This window comes from Fukomys damarensis, unplaced genomic scaffold (genome assembly GCF_012274545.1).
Source record: "Fukomys damarensis isolate Sample0158 unplaced genomic scaffold, DMR_v1.0_HiC HiC_scaffold_38, whole genome shotgun sequence".
Taxonomy (NCBI): Eukaryota; Metazoa; Chordata; class Mammalia; order Rodentia; family Bathyergidae; genus Fukomys; species Fukomys damarensis.
The window spans coordinates 74834363-74850617 of record NW_022900950.1 but is presented as its reverse complement, the minus strand read 5'-3'; the positions used below and the strand labels follow the sequence as shown (position 1 = coordinate 74850617).

The following is a 16255-nucleotide window of genomic DNA, read 5'->3' as shown; positions in this document are numbered from 1 at the left end:
TTTTGGGACCTGGCCCCTTTCTCTCTCTTTTTCCCTCCTTCCTGGCTGCCACAAGGTGAGCGGTCTCCCCTGCCATATGTCCACCATGATGTACTGCACCACCACAGGCTCAAGCCAACAGGGCCGAGCAACCATGGACTGAGGCCTCCAAAATAAACCTTTTCTCCTCCCAAGTCAATGGGCTCAGGTACTGGAGAAAGCCGACTAACACAGACACCATTCTTACATTCCCATAAAGATGCCAGGATGACCGCACAGCGATCACGTGACGGGATCCTTCAAAGTGCCACGCAGCGTGAACCTTCACGGTTTCTCTTTTCTCTTTCCATTCCAAATCTGAAATGACACCCCTTAACGCTGTGCTTTTGGATTGTATCAATTTGTGGCTGACATGAAATGAACTCTTATCTGTCCTTTCTTGTGCATTACTCTTTTTTCCCCTCCATATATAACTTTTATATTTTTAAAAGCTGAGAACCACGTCTTACGATCTGGTTTCCCCCGGTCATCCATCCCAGTCTGAGAAAGTAGAAGGCACCCGTAGGTCAATGTGAGAATTATAAGCTGCTTCTTCATAACTCTTTTCAAAGGGTGGTTGTTTTGCACTGAGTTGGGGTAATGAGAACAGTTTTCCTCTGAATCTGATGGTTTAAAGAAAAAACAAAGCAACGGAGCAAACTGCTTGATAAAATGAAGCCACCTTTAGGGTCTACATGAGCAGGCTTATAAAATTATCACTCTTACTCTTGCAGCATGTGATTTAGAGGCCAATGTCTTTGTGCCTGAAGATTGGATTGGATTTCAAAACAGAAAACAGACAACTTCGTCCCATGTTTCTGGTTCCTGCTCCCTCTCATTTAGTGGCTGACTGCTGGTTAATCTTACCTTAAACTTCCCATCTGAAGAAAAAATGCTAACCCATTTATTGTCATAATCCGCGATGATTATGTCCCCGCTCGGGTGTACAGCAACCCCCGTGGGCCGCTGCAGCTGCCCAGGCGAGCGCCCTCGGATGCCGAAGCGACTTTTGAACTGGCCGTCGTTGGAAAATATCTGAAGAGCAAATGGACAGAGATGGAATGTGAACACAGCACTGGAACTATCCAGTCAAAACAAGCACCACTTGTTACTCATACAGAGCTCGGAACATGCCAACCCTGCGTGAGGAGTCTGCAGGCGTGAGCATAAGCTTCTTTCCTTGCACCATACACCTTAGAGCTAACGTAGGAAAATATGCGACTGCATCTATTTTCTCAGTGTAAAAGGAAGGGACCCACCTGCACACACTGGTTGTTACTGTCGGCGATTAATATCTTTCCGCTTGTAGATGCAGCTACGCCCTGAAGATTTGTGAACTCTCCTTTATTTCTTCCTTTGGTACCTAAAAATTAAATTATGAAATTGAGCACTACAGAATTAGATTCCTCAGTCGCAGCAAAAGAATACTTTAAGCTTCCATGGGTAACCTGAAGGGATTTTTTCCCATTAAGTTTATTGGTACATTTAAAGCAAACATTAGTTACATTTATCGTTGGGATCTTGAACCTTTACATGATATATCTTGGTTCTTGTTTTTCCCCATTCCCCTGAAGGGATTTTTTTTTTCATTGCTGGGGATCCAATCTGGGCCTTGTACATGTTAGGCAAGTGCTCTACAACTGAGCTGCACCCCTGGCCCTGCACTGTGCTGTAATTATACTTAGAACATGAGACTCCTTACTGTACGTAGCTCAATTCATTCCGATTTAACTTCCAGACCAATAAAGTCTATGCAAAATCACTTTTTTAGGTGGTTGGCAAAATATATTCAGATTGGCATTTGCTTTAAAAAGTGGCGCTGCAAAGACTTTATAACATAATTAAAATATACTCAGCTTCCACAAAAATATAATAAAAACTAACATTCTAATCACATAGATACAAGAGGAGAGGGGCTTTATTTTAGAGTTTTGCCAAAATCCCAAGCTCTTGACAGCTCTTGGAAGAAACCTGGGCACCCGAGTTTCGGAGCACAGAGGACACAGAGGTTATGAAAGAGAGGCTGATTTTCATAAACTGCATGCACATAAGCATACTTAGAATTCTAAGGCTCAGGATCTCGCTGGCTATGTATTCTCCCTGAGATTATATTTTAAAAATCCAAAAAGGATGCTTTCTAGATGAAATAACAAAGAAGGAAATTAATATTAGGAAATAGTCTCATTCTTGCTGGATTCATCCTTTAAAGGAGAGAGGAGGCAGAGGCAACAGCATGTCCAGGGTAACAGATACCTGTTTTTGTTTTTATAACTTATTTTAATAGGAATACATAAATATTAACAGGTGGAAAGAGAGAAGTTTTGTTCAAAATGGACTTGTAGGTTGTATTTTTAATTTTTTTTCAGCATTAGGGACTGAACCAGTGCTTTCATACCAAACTACATCCACAGCCCTTTTCATTTTTTTCATTTTGAGCCAGGGTCTCCCTAAGTTACTAAATTGCTCCAGCTGGGCTTGAACTTGTGCCCCTCCTGCCTCAGCCTCCCAGAGTGCTGGGATTACAAGCGTGGGCTACTACACGTGGTTTATACTTTAATCATTGGAGAGATCATTTCTTTTATATGCAGTCACAATTTCATACTTTGTTCCTATACATCAATGCAGTGTGCTTTGGGAAGGGCACAGTGAAGGTGGCGGGGGTCAAATCTGGGAATTGAATGCTCCAGAAATAGTTTCTTTCTTGGTTTAGAAAGAGAAAGTGGTGACAGAGTGAACTCAGCATGGAACAAACACCACCAGGACTGCTGGGCAGAACAATCTGCAATAACCCGGCTCTCACCAGACCCTCAGGGTTCTTTCCAGACCCCAGGGCACCATGTTATTGAAATCACAAAGCCCAGCACATTTCTTCACCGCTTCTGCACCTCAGATGTGCTCAAAAGACAAAAACGTGAGATCCACATCCTCAGAGGAGCACCTTCCACACCGGGAGGAGACAGTGCCGCTTCCTTTCAAATGTAGCAGAACCCAGGATCATTTTATCCTTGACACGGAGCCTTTCCAACATGCATGAATGTAGTAGTGGTGCACATGCTTCAAAAACATTATGTTGGAGCTGGGGATGGTGGTGTGAGCCTGGAGTCCCAGGTTCACCAGAAGGCTGAGGCAGGAGGGTCACTTGAGCCCAGGGGCTAAATAAAGGCTGGCCTTGGTGACATAATGAGACAAAAAAGTCATGTGTATGTGGTGGTAGAGGACAGAGGAAGGGGTGGCTCTCTCTTTAAGGAGGCATCCTCACATGTGGTTAATGTGGTATTTGTTTTTGCGTTCCTCTAAACATCTGGACAACAGATACTGCAAAACTGACAGATCAGAAACAATTCTGCTATATCCCACTTAAAAGTACTTTTTAAAAGAGAGTACGAATAAGTCTAAGAATTAAAAACTTGGCTAGGTGGGGTGACAAACACCTATAATCCAGATCTGGGGAGACTGAAGCACGAGGAAGATTGTTATGAGTTCAAGCCAGCCTGGCTGGACTACACAGTGAGACCCTGTCTTAAGAAACCAAAGTAAAAAAATTAAAAGAAAACTTATCAAAATATATGATAAAGATAACATAGAATCGAACAAGACGAGAAACAGAACCAGTGAAAGAAGCATAATTAAATAGCAACAGTGGTTCTGCCGCCTGCCTCGCAAGTGCAAGGACCCGAGTACGATCCCTGGTACCAAAAAATAAAAAATAAAAAGCGAGTCTCCCTTCTAGGACAGCACATGCAGGAAGTGACCGTGGAAGACGGCCTGGGCTGCTGCAGCGCCTGGCTTTCACGGAGCATAGGCACGGGGCTTACAGGGCACACGCGGGGGGTGGGGGGCGCAGAAATTCGGAGGGGCTAAGATGACCTCGGCGGAGATGAACCCTGCCTCGTGCCTCCTCCATTTCACCTTTGTTGCTAAGGACAAAGCTCATTCTGCGCAGAGACTTATCAGGCAGCAGCAGTGACTGGAAGGGAGAGGATGGAGAACAGAGCGGTGGAAGAAGTTTAGGGAGCGCCTTGTCCAAAGGGTTCCCTTTCCTTCTGGACATCGGGAGGCAACGCTGAAAGAACGGGAAAATATATGACCAGAAAAGAAACACAAAACCCACTGACGCTCTGTTGTGCCTTACAGAAATAAAAACACACTGGCAAGCATCGGCAGACACGGCAAACAGTTGCCTTTGGGGGAGGAAGATGTTTGGGTGGGCTCCAGGGAAGCACCATTCAGAACCAAAAGGAGGAAGACCCTGTGTCCACAGAAAGGGCGAGCGGGGCCTGGAACCGCCCACGCCTGGTCACCAGAGCCACGGAACTGAGACGCGCAGGAAAAGGGCTGCAGAGCAATTAATTCTGCAGCTGCTCTGAGCTTGAGGGTGACCGCACCAGCCCGCTCTCACTCTTGGTTTCAGGTTAGACAGGCTTGGAGTGCGTTGCTCCACTTGTAAATAAAACCACAGAGCCGGAGGGATGTCTATTAGGCTAACGCTGCTTATATATTTTAAAAAGAGTCTGGATGAAGCAGGCTCTGCCACTTTAATTTTAACCCGCGCCCCCTAAAGCTGGGGATTGAATCCAGGCTCCACGCTGAGCTAAGGACATCCCCAGCCCTTTCTCATGTTTTTATTTTTAAGGCAGGGTCTCACTAAGTTGCTAATTTGTTCAGGCTGGGCTGGAACTTGTGATCCTCTTGCCTCAGCCTCCCAGAGTGCTGGGATCACAAGTGAGCACCACCTCGCCCAGCTCACCATTAAACAAAACAAAACGAAACAAAAAATCCCAAATCCAAACAAACTCTGAAAGCACATCAGAGTAATGGTTTAGATCTAAATTGTCCTCCCAAAGCCTCCTGTGCTGGAGAGGTGACTGGGCCAGGGCCACTGTACTGCGGGGAGCGGGGGTTAGGGGCGGAGCCTGGCTGGAGGCAACACGCTGGGGGCGGGGCCTAGAAGGGCAGTCCTCCCCCCCCCCTCCCTGCTAAACTTTCTGCTTCCCTCCTCTGCCCTCCCACCTGAGGTTTCTGCCTCGAGCAATGGGAACTGAGCCTAAAGTCTCCTCCTTTAAATTGTGGGGCTCTGGACTAAGACGCAGTGTTACTTGTGAAGATGAAAACACATCACTAGCATATTCTGGAGAAACAACTGATGCCAACCATCTTTGCTAGCAGTTGAATTAGAAAATTTTCTTTGATGAGCACTGACGCAGAGCTACTGCATATTGTTCAAACATTTGTGTCTTACAGTGAAAAAAAATTAAAGATCCAGAAGTTAGAAATATTTGGGATCATGCTTTGCTCTTTTAGCTTTCTAGTATACATTCTATTGGGTCTATAAGATAAGGTCTTCCTTTTGTCTCTAAGGTATTCAAAATTTAAATGAAAACTAATTCTTGCACAATGAATATAAATGTTAACACCAAATGGATACAGTGCTATAAAATCTTTACCTGTCTATTTTGATATAAATTATTTCATTTGGTGGTTACCGGTTAGCCAATAAAATGAAAAGCATGAATTTTTCAGGTAATCATAAACAGTTTGACAATAATTCCACAAGACAAAATTAGGTTTTTTTCCAGATGTTAAACTAACCTAAGCATGAGATAAGTTTTTAAGCCAACAGCTTTTCATTTGTGTTCTTCCTGGTACCTTTCATGCACCTGTCTGAGCGGATTACAAAAGTGGAGCAAGACTTTAGACCAAAATCGGGGATCAACAGATCCCCAGATTTCCTCTCACTATCCACTATCATATGAAAATTATTGCTACATAACGCAAGATTCTTTGAAAGGAACAAGGCAACAAGATATGACTCAACCAAGTAGAGTGTCTAACACAGGATATTAAACAAAGCTGGTGGTTAACAGATGCTTGCTGCATGAATAAGCATGTGAAGGAGTTATTAATGACTGGCACTGAGTTACAGTCCACGTGACATCAGGAGAAAGTGAATGTTCAATATTTATAGTGTTCATGTATTCCCTTCCCTGTAATTATCCTATGAGTTAGCAGGACAAATATTATCATTCCTGTTTTATAAATGAGAAAATTGAACCTAGACATATCACAAAGATAGTCAAAAGAAAGAAAACCTGGCTTTCCTGACCTGTTATATAATATTTCTCTCACTATATACATTATTTTTTTTTAATTAGACTTGGAGGTAAGAATACTTACCCTTTGAGCTCACATCAATGATGTTTTCTCTTAAAAGTTTTAGAAAACTCCATCACTTGTCACACAGTATTTTAACTGTTCAAATCCCTCACTTGACTATAAGCTGCCTGAAGGCAGGAACAACATCTGTCACATTCAATGTTCTACCCTATTAACACAGAGCTACAGCTAGGATTGTGACTGTCCCAAAAGCCCATATATGGTGGGTCCCCAGCCTGTGGTGGCACCACTGGGAGGCAGCTGAACTTCTAGGAGGTGGAGCCTCATGGGAGGAAGTTAGGTCATTGGAGGCATGTCCTCCAATGGGCTCTTGGGACCTTGGCCTCTTCCTCTTGCTGTGTGCTTCTTGGCTGCCATGAGATAGCAACTGCTTCCCACTGTGATGTGCTGCCTCATCACAGCCACAAAAGCAAAGGGCCAAGAGAACTCAGGCTGAAACCTCAAAAACTGTGAGGCTAAAAAAATCTTTCTACTTTTCTATTTGATATGTCAGAGAGTTTGTAACAAAAAACTAACACACATCATAGTTCCTAATACTTAGGAAATACAGGTTGAATCTTTGTCCACTTGAAATGTAAGAAGAGCTCCCAAAATGAGATCTTGAGGAGTAGGAGCAGGGTTCCTATAATCACCTCAGATGTCAAGTTAGCATGACCTCCCTCCTCACATATTTTAGGCAGGAAGGGGGCTAATTTGCAAAGAAGAGGCATAAAATAATGTCACAGCTTTCTGTAAAGCCTCTGAATTCATGCTAAGTGATCTTAGCCATTTTTAAATGACACTGTTCTCGAGTGTGTCGAGTGTTCTAAGTGTCCCATGCAACTTCTCCTCAACTCACTGAAGTATGGTGTATGGATTACATAATTTCACACAATCCATTTGTAATTTTATCCCTCCCTCCCACATCTTCCAGCTTCTCTTTGTTCAATGGCTTTCTTTAGTAGTTGCAAGCTTAGTAGTGAGGGAAAAATAATCCCCGCATTTCAAGCATTTGTCATCAACAGAGGCTCCAAGTCACTTTTCTATACTCATTCAGAGTTGTTTCCCTGCACAGTATTAGAGGGACACAGGAACTCACTTGCAGGGTTGTTTTCAAGCATGGGCGGAATTGGAGTTCAACTTTGGAAAACCCCAGTCATTAAAGGGCGGAGGTTTCACTTGTCTTCGCCTCCATTTCTTCAGTGGTGGTAGCAGCTGGCTGGAAGCTGGGGGAGGGAGCTCTGGTGTGTAGCATTAGCCCTTTTCCATAGTATAAATGCTCCCACTGTGGCCGACCACAAGCCACCAAACTGAAGCCACTGAGCAAGCCAGTACAAGCTGGGTCCGGCACACCACGTTACACTGTGCAGGTGTGCTATACTGCGGACGTATTAGGAAGTGAGAGAATATTATCTCCGCTACAGGCTACAAGTAAGATGACACAGAAATCCTTGGTCTTAAGGATTTTAAGTAAGATCCCAGCTCAGAGCACACTCGTTCTTCCTCCCATTTCCATTCCCCACCTTTTCTTCCCTTTTTGACTCCTGCCTTTGACATTGCACTGAAGCTTATGATTTCAAGCAGCTTCTCTACACTTTTCACTTCCGAACTGATCTCTTCTGCCTGATTTCTTTGCTATGTTCCAAGCCCACATTCCACACTGCCTACCTAGATGATTAAAGCAGCAGCATACCTGCTTTTCCTCTTATTATTATTATCTTTATCGACCGCAACAACAACAGTCAACTGTGTTTCCTTTTTGCAGGGCTGGGGATCTCACATACCCGGGCTTCTCACATAATGGACAAGCGCTCCACCCTGAGCTACGACGACCAACACGGATCAAGTCCTTGCTATGTGCCTGCACTGTGCCAAGCCTTCACATGCATGACTTTAATCCCAGCCATATAAGGCATGCATTCTTGCCCTTCCCATTTCATGGATGAAGAAACTGAGGCAGAGAGACTTTAAATAATTTAATTTTCCCAAAGTTACAAGACTAATAAATGCTAGCCTGGGATTTACATTGAGGTCATCAGGCTTTTGAGTTCTTTAATGTGCTTTTAACTAGTTGTGTTATTACTTCTATACTACAGCTGAATATTACGTTAATTAGTACTATCCGCTTTGCCTCTCTAAAATGCATGAGCATTACTCAGCACCAGACACTGTCCTAAACTCTTCTGGGTATTATCTCATCTAATCCTCACAAATACTCAATGAGGTAGGTTCTTTGTTGCCATTTTACCAAAGATTGGAGGCGCAGAGAGGTTAGGTAAGTAGGAGCTGGACTCCAGGGTAGTCACATATCAGAGCCTGCAGTGTTAGCTGCTCACTCTGTTGCCTCACATCCTGAAAATACACACGTCAAACAGGAGGGTGTTCAACTGTTCACCAAGTCCTACACCCACCTGTTGAGCATTTGATAGTAGGCTGTGGGCTGTCTATTCCATCCCATCATTCCTAATCCCAGAACTCCCAGTGCACAGCCTCCCAATGGTCTGCCTGCTTCCTGGGAAATACCTCCCCACACTGTTCCATGCCTGTCACCACCTACACAGCCGTAGTAGTCCGCATACCGAATCCCTGGAATCTGCTGAATGCAGACTCCCTATCCCTGGGCAGATTTCCTAATTCTGGAAATGCAGTTTAAGATTCAGGAGTCTCTGTTTTACCAGGTTCCACGAGGCACTGTGATACCTGTGGTTTAGGGACCATACTCAGAGGAATAGAGGGTCACAGAACAAAGTCCCGCTCCTTATCGAGGAAACAAGCTGGTCCTTTACAGTTCCTCCAACACCCAGCTTCTCACCTTCACGCCTTTGTACCTGCTTCCCCTCCACCTGAAACACTGCTTCCTGCTTCCACTTCAGAGCCTGTCTTTCAAAGCCAGTTTAAGTTTAGATGTCCTTTCTAGAAGTGTTCTTTAATTCCCAACCCCCTGCCAGCCTCCCCACCACCCCAGCTTCCATGCCTTGATTCACCCTGAAGCTCCTACATATTTACACAGCTGTCTCCTAAACTCAGCTCCCAGAGATCAGTCAGAATCTCATCCCTCTTTTTCTACCACAACCCAGTATAGGAGGTGCTCACACAGCACAGTCACAACAAAAGCGTAAGGTTAAATGGAGTGACAAGGAAAGTAAGTTATGATCTGTGTGTATTTCACCAGAGCTTACTCACACCGGTTAAGCAGGGGGACAAAAGGCGACAGTGTGAGTTGAAATTATTTTGAAAATCTTTTATATCACCTAGAAACTGATGATTTCTTTTCATGAACATAAAATGAGCATGTGTTGTATGAACCCTACTGTCACATTCTGTGAAAACTGGGTATCTCTAAGCACAAAATCAGTGCCACAGAAGCTTAGCATGTATAAGACCAGCTGAGAAAACACCAGAGTCCTGGCTGCCACCTCACAAGTGCAACTGAAACTGACAGACTTCTGGATTAGATGCCAGTCTTCCACACAGACACAAAGAGTCGGTTTGAATGTGAATGCTCTATCTGCACAGCTAACAGCCTGTAGTTCTAAAACAAAGGTGTAAGTGTAAAGGAAGGGTAATAGAAGCTTTCCCATTTGTAGTCCAAAGTGGGGAGGCTGAGAAGACAAGGATTTCGGCCTGCACTGTCTGACCTTGCACAGGCCCATGCACAAGTCCACGTGAATGACCGCCCTGAACTTCTGTGTACTGTCATACGGTCTGGGTGTCCCTGAACCTCAGAATGGGGGCTGATGGTGAGAAGGAAGTTAGATCACATAGGAGTGTCCGACCTGATCCTACTCAAAGGGACAAAGTACTTTCGCAGAGTATTCTAGGTTTTGCTGGGGATGATAAATGACTAATGACATCATCCTTGACCTCAAGGAATTCACAATCTTGAATAGTAAGACCTGGGCACAAATAATAATCACTGTGGTTTGTAAAAGAGAAGGTTATTGGAGGGAAGAATAAAATTGGGGAAAGAAGCTGCTACGATGGTGCACAGCTATAATCCCAGCTACTTGGGAGGGGATTACAAATTTGAAGTCACACTGGACAACCCAGCAAGGCTTTATCTCAAAAAGAAAAAGAAAACAGAGGGTGGGGAGATACTAGGGATGGAGATGTATCTCAGTGGTGCAGCACTTGTCTAGCAAGCACAAGGCTCTGGGTTTAAACCCCAGCACCACCAAAAGAAGGGGAAGGGGGGGGGTTCAGGGACAAATGTACTCAGGGGAGAGGGCAGGAAAAAGCGGTCTCTAACATGGAGTGGTCCACTGACATCAGTCTATTTCTCTGACCTTTGTTCACTATGCATGATCTCAAACCATCTATCATTTTCTCTCCTCTTTGTTTCGCTTTTCTCTTCATATTGTCCCTCTGCCTGAGAGGACCTCTCCACTTGTTAATGTAGCTAAGTCCCACCCATCTTCTCATTATTCGTGTCCTAATTTAAATGCTTTTTTATTTTTATGCCTTTTTATAACTTAGACCTTGGTATTAGGGTTAGTTGTCATATATCTGTCCCCTCAAATTGTAAACTCCTTGAGGGTGAAAATTTTATTTCTTTTTATTTTTATACTCATCTAGTATAATACCCACAAGGTGCCAGGTGTCCAAGAAATGTTTTTAGAGTTATATTATTGTATATTTTAGAGAATATTATTGTAGTGATAGGGCTGTCTTTTGAATAGACTCTGAGTTAGAACATAAGGTTAAAAAAGAGTTTTAAAAAATACTCAGGAATAAATTTAACCAGGATGAAAGATCTGTATATTGAAAACTAAGACACTTACAAAAGAAACTTAAGGTGATACAAATAAATGGAAAGATATCCCATGTTCATGGATTGGAATAATCAATATTGTTGATGTCCATACTACTCAAAGCAATCTATAAATTCAATGCAATCCCTATTGAAACTCCAGTGACATTTTCCACAGAAATAGAAAAAATAATCCTAAAAGCCATATGGAGCTACAAAATCCTCTGAACAGCCAAAGCAATCCTGAACAAAAAGAACAGAGCTAGAAGCAGCATATAACCTGATTTCAAAATCTACTTCAAAGCTATGATAATAAAAACAGCATAATACTGACATAAAACAATCACACAGTCCAATGGAGCAGAATAGAGGGACCAGAAATAAATCTACACATTTATGGCTAATTCCTCTTCAACAAAGATGCCAAGAACATACAATGGGAAAAGGATAGTTTGTTCAACAAAAGGTGCTGAAAAACTGGATATTTACATGCAGAATTTAATTAAATCCTGATCTCATACCATATATAAAAATCAACTCAAAACAGATTAGCCTTAAACATAAGACCTGAAACCATAAATCATTACAAGGAAACAGGGGAAAAGCTTCATGACATTGGTGTGAGTAATGATATTATTTTTGGGAGATGTGAAGCTAAAATCAAGAAAAAAAAAAAAGCAAAACTAGACAAATAAGAATACATCAAATTAAAACCTTCTGCATAAGGAAATAATAATCAGAATGCAGATAAACTATAGAAAAGAATACATCTGCAAACCATACATCTGATTCAGGGCTGCTATGGCCTGGATTTAAAATGGCTCCCCAGTATCTACTGTGCTGGGGGGGCTTTGGGAAAGTGACTAAATCAGGGGAGTGCTATCACTGTACTTGTCCGTTAATTAATGTCTTGATGAGTTCATAGCAAATGTGCTATTGGGAGGTGGGACCCAGGTGGAGGAAGGAGGACACAGAATGTGTGTCTCTGGAGGGTGTATTTCCAGATCTTTCCTTCTCTCTCTGCTTCCTACCACCACAAAGTGAGCAGCTTTGCTCTACCACAGCCTTCCACTATGATGTTTCTGCCTTGGAGCCAAATGACCATGGACTGAACCCTTGAAAACATGAGCCAAAACTCCTTTAAATTGTGAATGTCAGATATTTGCCCCAGTGACAAGGGAATATAAGTTCCTTATGTACATATATGGAACTCAAACAATTCAACAGTGTGAGAAAACCACTTGATTCAAACTAGGCAAAGTATCTGAACAGACATTTCTCAAAAGAAGACATACAAGTGGCCAAAAGGTGTACAAAAAATGGCCCAAATCACTAAAGATTAGTGAATCTTTAGGGAAGTGCAAATTAGGACCAAAATGAGGTATGACCTCATACTTGTCAGGATGGTTATCATCAAAAAGACTAAAGATAAGTGTTGACAAGAATGTGCAGAAAAGGGAATCCAGGTATAATTTGGTAAGAATGTAATACAGTCATTATGGAAAACAGTATGGAGGTTCCTCAAAAAAATGAAAGCCAGAACTACTTGTATGATACAGCCACACCGTTACTGGGTATATCTTCAAAGGAAATGAAATCAGAGCCATCCACATTCCCATGTTCACTGCAATATTATTCACAATAGAGAATAGTATGTGCAGAATCAAGACATGTGCTCATCAATGGATTGGATAGAGAAAAAAAAAAATATATATATATACATATGAATACTCTTCAACCTTAAAAAGAAGGAAAGTCTGTCATTTGTGACAACACAGATGGACATTATATTAAGTGAAATTAAGACAGGTACAAAAATACAATACATGATCTCACTTATATATGAAATAAAAAAAAATTAAGACTCAAAAACAGAGTAACATCATGGTTACCAGAGACAGGGTGGGGTGTGGGAGCTTAGGAAGATGTTGGTCAAGGATGCAAGATTTCAGTTAGGCAGGAGGAACAAATTCGTGAGATGTACATCACGGTATTCACAGTAACAATATACACTTTAAAATTGCTAAGAATAGATTTTAAGTGTTCTTATTACAAAATGTGGTGAGATAATGTGTATGTTAATCTGATTTAGGCATTTCACTATACGTGTGTATGTGGCAGACCATAAATATATACAATTTTTACCTGTGAATTAATAATTTAAAAATGAAGAATAAGCCAGTCCGGCTTGCCTTACTTTCTGTTCCTATATGTACTTGATCCTAGTCAAAAGGCCAAGGATTGTCTTCTGTTCCTATAGACCTTTGGTACTTTCTTATGGTAGCCCTAACAAACCAAGATAACATTTTTACTTTATAAATAAAATCAGAAGCGTGATGTACGACATGCACTGCTCTGAACTCCTCACAAATGTTTAAATCATTTCATCCCATTCTCCCAGGGCCAGGGAATCCTGACAACCGCACTTCTCATTGGGAAGGACAGGAAAAGCAGAGCTCCTTCCCCTGGGGTGGGAGATGGGCAGTACCCAAAATTGACACAGTTGGGAGGGGGGAATATGCTCTTTCCCCAAGGGGGCAGCAGAGGAGGAAATGATTATTATTATTCACACTAATAATAATAAAAACTAAGTGACCATTAATTGAGCATGTAAAGTTCATAGGCTAGAGCTAGACATTCAAGAATTCTCTCATTTTAACAAAGCAACTTAATAGGACCATTTCAGTCCTTTTATTTTACAGGGTTCAGGAAGGGTGAACCAGCTGCCCAGCAGACACAATCAAGACTCCAATGTGGATCTGTCCAGTTCTGCTCCTCTCCCCACCACCTAAGGGTGCAGGCTGGGCTGGGGGTAGGGACGGGGCTGGAATGGGAGAATTTGCTCTCCATGCGGGGAGGAGCAAGTTACACTGTCTGGAAAGATAAGGCCAAGAGAGAATCTCACAGCCTTAACCACTACAATTGCAAAGAGGACAGCTCTTTCCCTCAGCTTCTATACACCAGCCACCAAGCTTGAAATTTAGAGCAGCTCTGAGAAGCAGATATTTTTGTGTTTTCATTTTCTGGTTGAGGAGATTACAGTTCAGGGACACTGACAACTGCCCAAGGCTCGAGTGAAGTGGTAGAACCAGAGTGGCAGATGTGAGAGGCTTCCAGTCCTGCTCTGGCCCAGCTCCTCCCACACCCACACAGGACAGCCAAGGAATTCACGAGGACCTCCAAGTTCTGTACAGGCAGGTTGCATATTATATTAAAAATCATTTTCTTTGGTGGTTGCTGACAAAATCATGTTAGGCAGAAAGTGGGTCATCAGTAGGCTGGAGACAGGTGGCTGGGAGGGGGCTTTGGATTGAAAAGCAAACATGTGATTTTCCTTCTCCCTTAGTCATTGGCTATAAAGATCCATGCAAGCCTATGCCTTCAAACTTCAGCTCAAGAGAAGCTAACATCCTCTAAGTGTGCTGATGAGGTCAAGCCTGCTTCAGACTGCTGGTGAGGGGCTGAAAAAACCTCAAGGTCTCAAAACGAACTAAGGAATAAACAGGGCTTCTCTCTGGAGCAGGTAAACACAGCCGGTTCTTTCTGTACAAGAATAGTAACACTGTCAGGGGAATCAGGTAGATTCCTGGGCCCTCACCTACTGCCCACTGAAATTGATTTGTGTTTTCTCCTGGGATAGCCAGGGACTTAAAAGCTACTTTTATTATGAACCTTAACTCCTCATTTGGGCCTACAGATGCCCAATAGGTGACTAAAAGCAAAACAAAGTTTGACATTTATTTTGTAATGAGGATGCTGGCATGAATATTCCTATTAGTTGTTGTAAAATGTGGGTCAAATCTCTTCTTGGCTCTGCATATATGTGTTAATCACTCAGGGAGTGTCTGTCTCAGAATTGACAGCACAAGGTTGAGCAGCCCCGGATTTACATAATCACAGCCACTTCAAAACTAAAGGCACTAGGATAGGCAGTTTCCAGACACATCTAACTCTGCCTGAGAACTCTACAGCCATTATCCCAAACCTGCCTGTCCTAACCTTGACCATGCTGGCACAAAACCATCCCCCAGCCATACAGGCACCAGGAATGAAACATGTGACACCAGGACTGAGACACTGCTCAGCGGGCCCCCAGCCACCAGCTAATCCCTAAAAGCAGGCATCCTGCATTTGGAAGGCCTAGTTGGAATCCCTGTGTCAGAGTCCTAAGGTGGAGTCCTTTCCTTTGTTGCCTGTACCTTGCCAATTTAAGTGTTTTTCCCTGTAAATTTGTACTTTACAATTTGTGTTTTAATTTCTAATATTAATTTAAAAAAATGCAAGGAGACCTCACTTTCCAAGATGTTTCCTGGAAAAGGTTCAAAGGATAGAAAAGTCTGGAAGTGCTGCCTGATACCCCTCCCCTGCCTCAGAGCCTCACAATGCTCACCAGCAGATTCTAAAGGCTCTGAGAAGGTCTGCAGAAAGACAAATCTGTTTCTTTCATTAGACCCAAGGTTATCCCAGTGCATGTGAACCATGGCATTGCCTGTTACAGGTGTCAATCAACATGAGGTGCAGTGCCCTTTTTAGAGATACTACAGTCTGGGCTGAGTAGGATGCACAGCCCAGAGCACTCTGCCTACCATGCATCAGGCCCTGGATTTGATCCCAGCACTGCACAAAAGAAGAGAGGGGAGGAGAGGGGAGAGGAGAGAAGAGAAAAAGCAACTTTCTTCTTCCTTAAGAATATGGTCAAGTCCTTTGTCATTTACATTTAGTTCGCTTTCCACTGAGAAAACGATTAAAAATGAAATATAAATGAGAGGCAATAAATCAGACCAGGGAAGGGCTTCTGCATGCCCAGGCCGCTTGCTAGACCTTCCGCGTTCCTTCCAAGCCTCACCTCGCCGGGGTCCTCCACCCGCCCTCTTCGGGGTTGCTCTCCACAGGCTCCCTCAGGTCAGGACGCCCCACCAGGGCACATCCCAGAAACACAGGACAGTCGCAGGGGCAGCCGGAGGACAGGACAACCCTCCTTCTCCTGCCGGGTGGTAGGCAGTTTCTAAGCTTCTACAATGAATACGCAGCACTCGCGTATTTAAAGAGAAAGAGGAGGAAGAGGAGGAAGGGGAGGAAGGAGAAAGGGGAGGGGAAGGAGGGGCAAAGAGTTAAAAGGAGAAGGGAGAGGAGGAAAGGAAGAAGGGGAGAAGGAAGCGGGAGAAGGTGGAGAAGACAGGAGAAGAAAGAAGAGAAAGCAAGAAGTGGAGCGAGAGGAAGGAGCGAAGAGGAGAAAGCAGAAAGGAGGGAGAGGAGAAAAAAGGAAAAAAAGGCGAAAGCAGGGAGGAGGGGGACGAGGAGGAGGGGAGGAGCACTGCAAGGGGTTGCAGAGGC

General features: G+C 43.3%; 1 protein-coding gene across 4 annotated transcripts in view; it reads right to left on the bottom strand.

The window, feature by feature from the left end:
- Trim2 (tripartite motif containing 2) overlaps positions 1-16255 on the bottom strand; it is a 97756-nt gene that overhangs the window by 62227 nt on the left and 19274 nt on the right. For 2 of the 4 annotated variants that reach the window (XM_033759870.1, XM_010627931.2), the window contains exons 6-8: positions 8005-8020; positions 1278-1381; positions 886-1053 (exon numbers count right to left, since the gene is read on the bottom strand). In XM_033759870.1, the coding sequence (XP_033615761.1) occupies positions 886-1053; positions 1278-1381; positions 8005-8020 (288 nt within the window). Of the gene's footprint in view, positions 1-885; positions 1054-1277; positions 1382-8004; positions 8021-16255 lie in introns of those variants that run through there. The other 2 variants (XM_033759869.1, XM_033759868.1) reach the window with 2 other exon arrangements.